This window comes from Helicoverpa zea, chromosome 24 (assembly GCF_022581195.2).
Source record: "Helicoverpa zea isolate HzStark_Cry1AcR chromosome 24, ilHelZeax1.1, whole genome shotgun sequence".
In the NCBI taxonomy this organism is placed as follows: Eukaryota; Metazoa; Arthropoda; class Insecta; order Lepidoptera; family Noctuidae; genus Helicoverpa; species Helicoverpa zea.
This window is the reverse complement of record NC_061475.1, coordinates 9,678,217-9,687,307: the sequence shown is the minus strand read 5'-3', so window position 1 is coordinate 9,687,307 and position 9,091 is coordinate 9,678,217. Positions and strand designations below refer to the sequence as shown.

Sequence of the window (9,091 nt, the reverse complement as noted above, 5' to 3'; positions counted from 1 at the left end):
GGCGGCCATCTTGTCACATTTTTACGTCGCCCGAGGCCCAGTGACCGCTTGAGAAACACTTAACTTTGTTTATTTTTTCATGACAGAAAACTAATTACTTATATTAAGATATTGGTATCATTTTAAAGAGTATATCCTGTACTAATATAATAAAAAACATTGTTACCAGTAATCACTATATTTTTCTTATAAAACTCGGAATAAAAAAAAATTACGATATTTTTTTTGATATCCTCAACTTTATACTTTTGTAGCGGCACTACAACTGTTAACACCGCCATCTACACAGTCGCCGACGCAACTCTCAGACAAGAATCCTGCATCGCACATGCAGTGTTCGCGCGCACATTAATACGCGTAGATCACCCCGACAACAACTGTCGGGCAGTAGCCCGCCGGGCAAAAACACCTGTCCGGTCGGAGGATCCTCCCTTTAGAGCGAGGTATGATGAGCTTTACTCTCTGCTCTCATACCTCCACAGTGGGGACCCCGACGTGATATGAACACGCAACCTTCGAGCTACGTGACGTCATCAGCAAGACCTTCCTCAAGCTCTCGAGCGACGAGTCCTTCAGCCAGCCAGCTTCAAATGGGTATCCCTGGCCACCAGCATGTTGCGGACGCACATACCTGGTCAGCATCCTCAGCCACATCCAGCGACCTAGGCTCCAGCTCACTGCACTTCGGCCGGTCGAGTATCTCCCTCGCCGAAGCAGTCGCTAGCCACTAGCGCGGCGCTGTGCAACTCTCGCAGCGCCGGTCCCGACTCACTGGGATTCGCAGCACCGCCGTAGCAGCCAGTTCCGACTCACCGAGAACCTCGCGGCAACGCATTGGCAACAAGACTAGCTAGCACTTTAAGAACTTGTACCATCAACCTCCGGTCTCCGGAGGGGAGTGATGTAGCGGCACTACAACTGTTAACACCGCCATCTACACAGTCGCCGACGCAACTCTCAGACAAGAATCCTGCATCGCACATGCAGTGTTCGCGCGCACATTAATACGCGTAGATCACCCCGACAACAACTGTCGGGCAGTAGCCCGCCGGGCAAAAACACCTGTCCGGTCGGAGGATCCTCCCTTTAGTGCGGGTTAGGGGGAAACTCGCCTCTGGGCCGCGGCCCAGATTACACGGTATAATAACAGTCGGGAAAACTGGTCCGAATGTGCGGGCCAGATTACTATGTGAAAAAAGTGACGGAGGTAAGTCCACCCATTGGGACTTAACTTCATAAAATCCGATAGTTGTGAAATTTTTCACAGCTCAAAATCGTCAGGAGGCAAAAAGACTTAGATCTTTTTCATAATTTTCATCATGAATATAATACTTTGTCTAGATACTGGACTCCTAGTAGCTAATATAGACTTCGTTAAATAATGAAGTTCCTATAGATACTTAATTAATAATCTCAATTTATACGTAAAACGTAAATATAGAAACATTGTTTCTTTTTATCAAAATTTTGTTCGAGTGTTACAAGAAAAAACAAATCCCCTTTTGGCAACAAGAGTATTTTTGTAACACTCATTTATGTTGACATTGGATATATTGACATCAATATAAAATAATATAAAAATGAATCGCAAAATGTGTTGGTAAGCGCATAACTCAACAACGCCTGGACCAATTTGACTAATTATTTTTTTGTTGTGTTTGTTATTGTCAGGAGAAGGTTCTTATGAAACAAAATAGGGTAAAGTAGAGAAGTCAGTTGACGGGAGCGAAGCCGCGGGCAAAAGCTAGTTTTCGATAAAATTATGGAAAAGATCTTTATTTTTTTAGCTCCTGACGATTTTGCGATTATTAAATATATAGGTATAGGAACTAAATATGCAACAAAAACTTTAATGGGGTTTTTTAACATGCTGTAAGTAAATAAAAATAAATATTATATCCTACTTATACACACATATTCTACATATGTAAATATCCCACTATCTCCACTAATCTAGATATTAAAAAAAAAGTAAAAATAATAACTATGTATCAAATATCTACAGGAACTTCATTATTTAACGAAGTCTATATTAGCTACTAGGAGTCCAGTATCTAGACAAAGTATTATATTTATGATGAAAATTATGAAAAAGATCTAAGTCTTTTTGTCTCCTGACGATTTTGAGCTGTGAAAAATTTCACAACTATCGGATTTTATGAAATTAAGTCCCAATGGGTCGACTTACCTCCGTCACTTTTTTCACATAGTAATCTGGCCCGCACATTCGGACCAGTTTTCCCGACTGTTATTATACCGTGTAATCTGGGCCGCGGCCCAGAGGCGAGTTTCCCCCTAACCCTTTAGTGCGAGGTATGATGAGCTTTACTCTCTGCTCTCATACCTCCACAGTGGTGACCCCGACGTGATATGAACACGCAACTTTCGAGCTACGTGACGTCATCAGCAAGACCTTCCTCAAGCTCTCGAGCGACGAGTCCTTCAGCCAGCCAGCTTCAAATGGGTATCCCTGGCCACCAGCATGTTGCGGACGCACATACCTGGTCAGCATCCTCAGCCACATCCAGCGACCTAGGCTCCAGCTCACTGCACTTCGGCCGGTCGAGTATCTCCCTCGCCGAAGCAGTCGCTAGCCACTAGCGCGGCGCTGTGCAACTCTCGCAGCGCCGGTCCCGACTCACTGGGATTCGCAGCACCGCCGTAGCAGCCAGTTCCGACTCACCGAGAACCTCGCGGCAACGCATTGGCAACAAGACTAGCTAGCACTTCAAGAACTTGTACCATCAACCTCCGGTCTCCGGAGGGGAGTGATGTAGCGGCACTACAACTGTTAACACCGCCATCTACACAGTCGCCGACGCAACTCTCAGACAAGAATCCTGCATCGCACATGCAGTGTTCGCGCGCACATTAATACGCGTAGATCACCCCGACAACAACTGTCGGGCAGTAGCCCGCCGGGCAAAAACACCTGTCCGGTCGGAGGATCCTCCCTTTAGAGCGAGGTATGATGAGCTTTACTCTCTGCTCTCATACCTCCACAGTGGGGACCCCGACGTGATATGAACACGCAACCTTCGAGCTACGTGACGTCATCAGCAAGACCTTCCTCAAGCTCTCGAGCGACGAGTCCTTCAGCCAGCCAGCTTCAAATGGGTATCCCTGGCCACCAGCATGTTGCGGACGCACATACCTGGTCAGCATCCTCAGCCACATCCAGCGACCTAGGCTCCAGCTCACTGCACTTCGGCCGGTCGAGTATCTCCCTCGCCGAAGCAGTCGCTAGCCACTAGCGCGGCGCTGTGCAACTCTCGCAGCGCCGGTCCCGACTCACTGGGATTCGCAGCACCGCCGTAGCAGCCAGTTCCGACTCACCGAGAACCTCGCGGCAACGCATTGGCAACAAGACTAGCTAGCACTTCAAGAACTTGTACCATCAACCTCCGGTCTCCGGAGGGGAGTGATGTAGCGGCACTACAACTGTTAACACCGCCATCTACACAGTCGCCGACGCAACTCTCAGACAAGAATCCTGCATCGCACATGCAGTGTTCGCGCGCACATTAATACGCGTAGATCACCCCGACAACAACTGTCGGGCAGTAGCCCGCCGGGCAAAAACACCTGTCCGGTCGGAGGATCCTCCCTTTAGTGCGAGGTATGATGAGCTTTACTCTCTGCTCTCATACCTCCACACTTTATTATCATCCTATAATATTAATTAAAGTAATTTACTTTTAATCAAATTAAATTTTACGTTCTTTTAGCTTTCCGTGAGTATTTTTTATTCGAATCTAGCTATTGTAGTTTTTCAGTAGTAATCGTTTTTGTTGAGAGAGTCTCGCTTGGTCGTAAAAAAGCAATTGACATTTCATGCGCGGACAGGTGGGCCGAAAATCACTGCGCGGCTTGGACGCTTGAGTGGTTAAGAGGTCAAGCGAGGAAATGGTATAACCGCCTCGATGAATATGACTATTCGTGGAAAGACTGGAAGCAAATGTTGATGAGAGCTTTTCCACGGCACCGGGATTATGGGAACTTGCTAGAAGAAATGATGAACAGAAAGAAAGTATCTACAGAATCAATGACGAAATACTACCAGGACAAAGTGGCAATGTGTTTTCGATGCAAGTTGTCCGATAGCGCGACTGTTTCTTGCATCATCAGAGGACTACCTCAATCTCTTCAACCAAATGCGAGGGCATACCAATGTGATTGACCCGAAGATTTATATGAAGGCTTCCTCTGTGCTCTGGACGATTATCAACCGCCAGCGTCCTCAACTGGAACACGTTTGCCAAATAAAGAATCTAGCAGTACTGCCAACAATCGACAAGTGCATGACAAATAATACACCTCCGTGAATTCTGAAACGGACCCTTGTCCAAGCTGTAAGAAGACTGGCCATTTATTACGCAACTGCCCATATCCGGATTCAAGAACATGCTTCAAATGCGGCAAACAAGGTCATATTGCAACGCGCTGCACTGCTCCGAAAACCACAACATCGACCGATGATAAAGTCAAGGAAATTAGACTCCTGCTAAACCACAATAAGGTTTACGAAAAACTGGCTACAATCAATGGCATACATGTTAAATCTTATATTGACACCGGGAGTCAAGTTAATGTACTGTCTACTCACGTGGCGAGACTATTAGGCTTAGAAATTAGCCCCACGACCACTATCCTCAGGGGTTTTTCCGGGAAACATTTGAACAGCTGCGGAGAAGTAGCGTTTGAAGCTGCAATCGATGGCATATCTATTCCCTGCAAGGCCCATTTAACTAATGTGGATATGGGTAACATTAGCCTATTGATTGGACAGCCCATCATCAACAGTGACGGAATGACCCTGGTGGTCAGCGAGGGTAAAGCTACTCTCAAACAGGACGTGGACTTTATAAAAGAAATTGATGTGATTGAAGAACCCATTCGCTTCAAGGTCATCACTTCTGAAAATGAGTGTTTGTTGCCTGGAGTATCCATCCTAAAAGTTCGCGTGCTGAACAACGTCGAAGACAACGATGTTGTCACCACGCCTCAACATTATGAGCTACAAGGCGTATCTTACTCCATTCCTGCGACTCTGCTACGAGGTTCCACCGGGTACATCAAAGTGATAAACAGCGGAGCTGAAAACATCGTTTGGAAGCGAGGCGAGGTGATAACTAGAGCCGACAGCTGCACCAGCCCACCGCCAAAGGATATTCAGGTCAGTCGATCAAATTCCACTTTGCCATCAACGTCCGCAACCAAAGCCAATACAGAGCCTAGTCACGTAATGCCTCTGTTGCACACTAGCCTAGTCCATACAAATACTATTGGGGGGGTACTGGTAGGTGACATTAGGTATGGTCCATTAAATGAAAACGAACACGATAGATTAATTTCTTTATTATTAAATTATAGTGACTGTTTTGCCAATAAAACACAAGACTTAGGATGCACAGATTTATTGCACATGAAAATAACATTGACCAGTGAACAGCCCATATATCGCCAACCTTACCGTTTATCGCATAGTGAACAAGAGATAGTTCGGTCCAAAGTCACTGATTTGCTAGACGCTGGTATAATTCGTGAGTCCGAGTCATGTTACGCTTCCCCGGTTATTCTTGTGAAGAAGAAGAACGGTGACCAAATCTCGAAGCTAGCCGGCAAAAACTTCTTCACGAGTCTTGATTTAGCACAAGGTTATCACCAAGTTAAAATTAATCCGGAAGACACATACAAAACTGCTTTCATTACACCACAGGGACACTTTGAATATACACGCGTTCCCTTTGGTTTAGCTAACGCCCCATCTGTATTCGTGCGACTTATTAACAAGATTGTCGATTCTCTAAAAAATAGTTCAAAAGGCGGTAGCGCGAGAAATCGCGACACTTCTGCAAACGAATTCGAAGTCTTAGCATTTCTAGACGATCTTTTACTACCCTCTGTCGATATAGGTGATCTTCACACTGCCCCGCATCACGCTGCATCTTGCGTGTCGACGCACCTACGCGCGTTCCTGCGGGAGTGCAGATCTGCATCATCGTGCGGGTTTTTCACGCACTCACGCGCGTAGGTGCGTTTTGTAAATTCATGCACAGCGAGTTCCATTTTCAAATATACACGTCACGCCCATTCAAAATCACGCGCGGCATTGCGGGATTCAGTGTGCCATACCTTGCGTCTCGCCCCGCACCTACGCGCGGGGGTGCGTGTTTCTCCGCATGTATGTGCGTGATCCGCATGAACGCGCGTGGATGCATTTTCAGTGTGTTGGACTATGCGTGTTTTCCATACAAACGGAGATATTTCCATACAACGGAAAAAAACGCATCCACGCACTACGCTGCATCATGCGGGGCAGTGTGATAATCGCCTTACAGTCAGGTTTAGATATTTTAGAAAAAGTTCTTCATAAATTGAGATCTGAGAATTTAAAATTAAATATGCAAGAATGTTCATTTTTACAAAATCAAATTTCATATTTAGGACATGAAATATCTTCGAATGGCATTCAGCCTAGTGAGGCGAAGTTAGCAGCAGTGTCACATTTTCCCACTCCTACAAACGTTCATGAAATACGTCAATTTGTAGGGTTATGTAGTTATTTTCGTAAGTTTATTGGAAATTTTGCAATTACTGCCCGCCCACTAACCGATTTAACGAAGAAAAACGCAGTGTGGAACTGGAGTGATGATCAATCTAGTAGTTTTGAGAAATTAAAACAGTGTTTGTGTACAAAACCGTTACTAGCTTTATATGACCCTGCATTGTCAACTGAGATTCATACGGATGCGTGCAAATCGGGGATAGCAGGTATTTTACTACAGAAACAAACTGATAGTTCCTTACGCCCTGTTATGTATTTTAGTAGAGTAACTAGTAAAGAAGAAAGCATGTACCATAGTTATGAACTTGAAACGCTTGCCGTAGTCGAATCGTTACGAAGGTTTAGGGTATATGTCATTGGTAAACACATTAAAGTGGTGACTGATTGCGCCGCTGTTCGCGCTACTTTAACCAAACGCGATATTATACCGCGTATTGCTAGGTGGTGGCTATCCATTCAAGATTACGATATGTCCATAGAATATAGGCCCGGAGAAAGGATGCAACACGTAGATGCATTAAGTAGAAATCCAGTCGATTGTTCGAATGTCAACCGACTTGAAATGTCGGACTGGTTTTACACTGTTCAGTACCAGGACGAAAAGTTAAAGCGAATCATAGACCAGCTTAGGGATAGCACAGCAGCTTCTGACATAACCAATAACTATGTTATCTCGAATGATAGTCTGTACAGAAAGACGATACATGGCAATAAACTTGTAGTGCCAACATTGGCTCGATGGAGGTTAGTCCAAATGCACCATGATGATATAGGGCATGTAGGCTTTCAAAAATGTATAGACCTGATAAAAAACGACTACTGGTTTGCAAAAATGACTCGCTTCGTTCGCAAATATGTAACGGCTTGCCTTTATTGCGCTTATGGTAAAGGAGATCATGGGAAAAAGGAAGGGAAATTATTTCCTGTTCCCAAACCTACTGAGCCCATGATCATGGTTCACGTCGATCACTTAGGCCCCTTTTGCAGAACCGCCAAAGGCTATCAATATATGCTGGTCCTAACAGATGCCTTCTTAAAATTTGTCATCGCTGAGCCCACTCGTTCTGTCAATTCTGTAGAAACTATACGAACTCTTAAGAAAATGTTTAGTTTATTTGGATATCCCAATAAACTTGTAAGTGTCCATGGCAAGGCTTTTACCAGCCGATATTTTAAAGTTCTCAACTGACAAACAGTTTAGGCACATCTTAACCTCTGTTGCATGTCCGCGGGCCAATGGCCAAGTGGAACGCACTAACCGGACAATATTAAATGCATTGCGGGCCACAGATCCGAGCGAGGCTGCGAATAATTGGGCGAATTGTTTACCTGACGTTCTTTGGGGTATAAATAATACAGTGAATGACAGTACAACCTATAAACCTTATGACCTGATGTTTGCCAAAAGTTCTAGGCCGCGATGTGATGTCGTTAATGATGAAAGTGTTAGCGAGCCGGTGGAAGTTAGGCGCGGTAAAGCTAGTACTCGGTTAAGAATAGTAAGCGATAGGATGAAACGTAATTTTGACAAGAAACGCAAGAAAAGTCGCATTTATAAAAAGGGGGACTTAGTCCTATGGCGTCAAGCTCCTACAAGTAGTGCAACGAAAGTAAATACCAAGCTCGACGACATTTACTCTGGTCCATACGTTATAACAAAAGTTGTAGGCAATGACAGGTACAGGATTAGAAGCATCAAGGGACTTCGAAGTTATAAAGGCTTTACAGGTTTAGTTGCAGCAGACTCCTTGAGGCCTTACCATAGTACAGTTCCTATATCTGACAGCGCCAGCAGTTCTGATGAAGAACTCGAAACCGAAGACCTAATTGACCTACTGGAAAGCTAACGCTGCCATCTCCCATTGCGGGAGCAATCTTTGTTCCAGGACGGCCGAGTGTGACGTCACACATATTCAGCCACTCTGCGCGCCATCAAATTCAGCCAATCATAGCCAAGCCAAGCCACCACTCCATCTCCCGGATGCCACCGGTAGTGGGGAAAGCCTATATAAGAGCCTGCGCGCCATTTTTAGCCCTCTTGCTCCTGCGCTACGCATCTGGTGCCGAATCGCTGCCCGAATTGTGATCATTGTGTGCCTATTTACTACCTATACCTTATATTATGGTGGAAATCTAGTAAATCAGTGTGTTTGCCTTACATTTATTTCCTTTATTTTACCCACTGCTTCATTGAGGAGAAATGACTTTTTACCATCCTAATTTCCGAGGGCAACTTGTTCCATAAAAGAATAGTTTGGACAAAAAAGGAGGAATGGAATGGTTTAAGTTTTTTCGACTTTTTATGATAAATCATCAAATGATTCCTCCGCTGTGGTTAAGCAGCGTGAGAGAGCGTCAGACTGTTAGAGACTTAAACCCACTGGGGTTTGCTGAATCTCTTCGAGGAGCGCTTGGAACAACGCGCGCTGCCGAGACGGGCCCGTGTCTTCTGAGAGACGAAACCGAAACTCACGGCCCACAGACCCACGCCTACGATGGCCGGGAAACGTCACTCGACACCCG

At 45.2% G+C, this 9,091-nt stretch overlaps 1 protein-coding gene across 1 annotated transcript; it reads left to right on the top strand.

The window, feature by feature from the left end:
* The first annotated feature begins 3,890 nt into the window (after positions 1–3,890).
* On the top strand, positions 3,891–8,726 carry LOC124642498. Its single transcript, XM_047180963.1, has 2 exons — positions 3,891–5,176; positions 8,455–8,726. The coding sequence occupies exons 1-2, from the start codon at positions 4,760–4,762 to the stop codon at positions 8,467–8,469; spliced, it is 432 nt and encodes a 143-aa protein (XP_047036919.1). The 5' UTR covers positions 3,891–4,759; the 3' UTR covers positions 8,470–8,726.
* The last annotated feature ends 365 nt before the right edge of the window (positions 8,727–9,091 follow it).

Bases quoted from the DNA above. Each gene is read 5' to 3' on its own strand.
- LOC124642498 (XM_047180963.1), top strand. From the start codon at position 4,760: ATGGGTAACATTAGCCTATTGATTGGACAGCCCATCATCAACAGTGAC.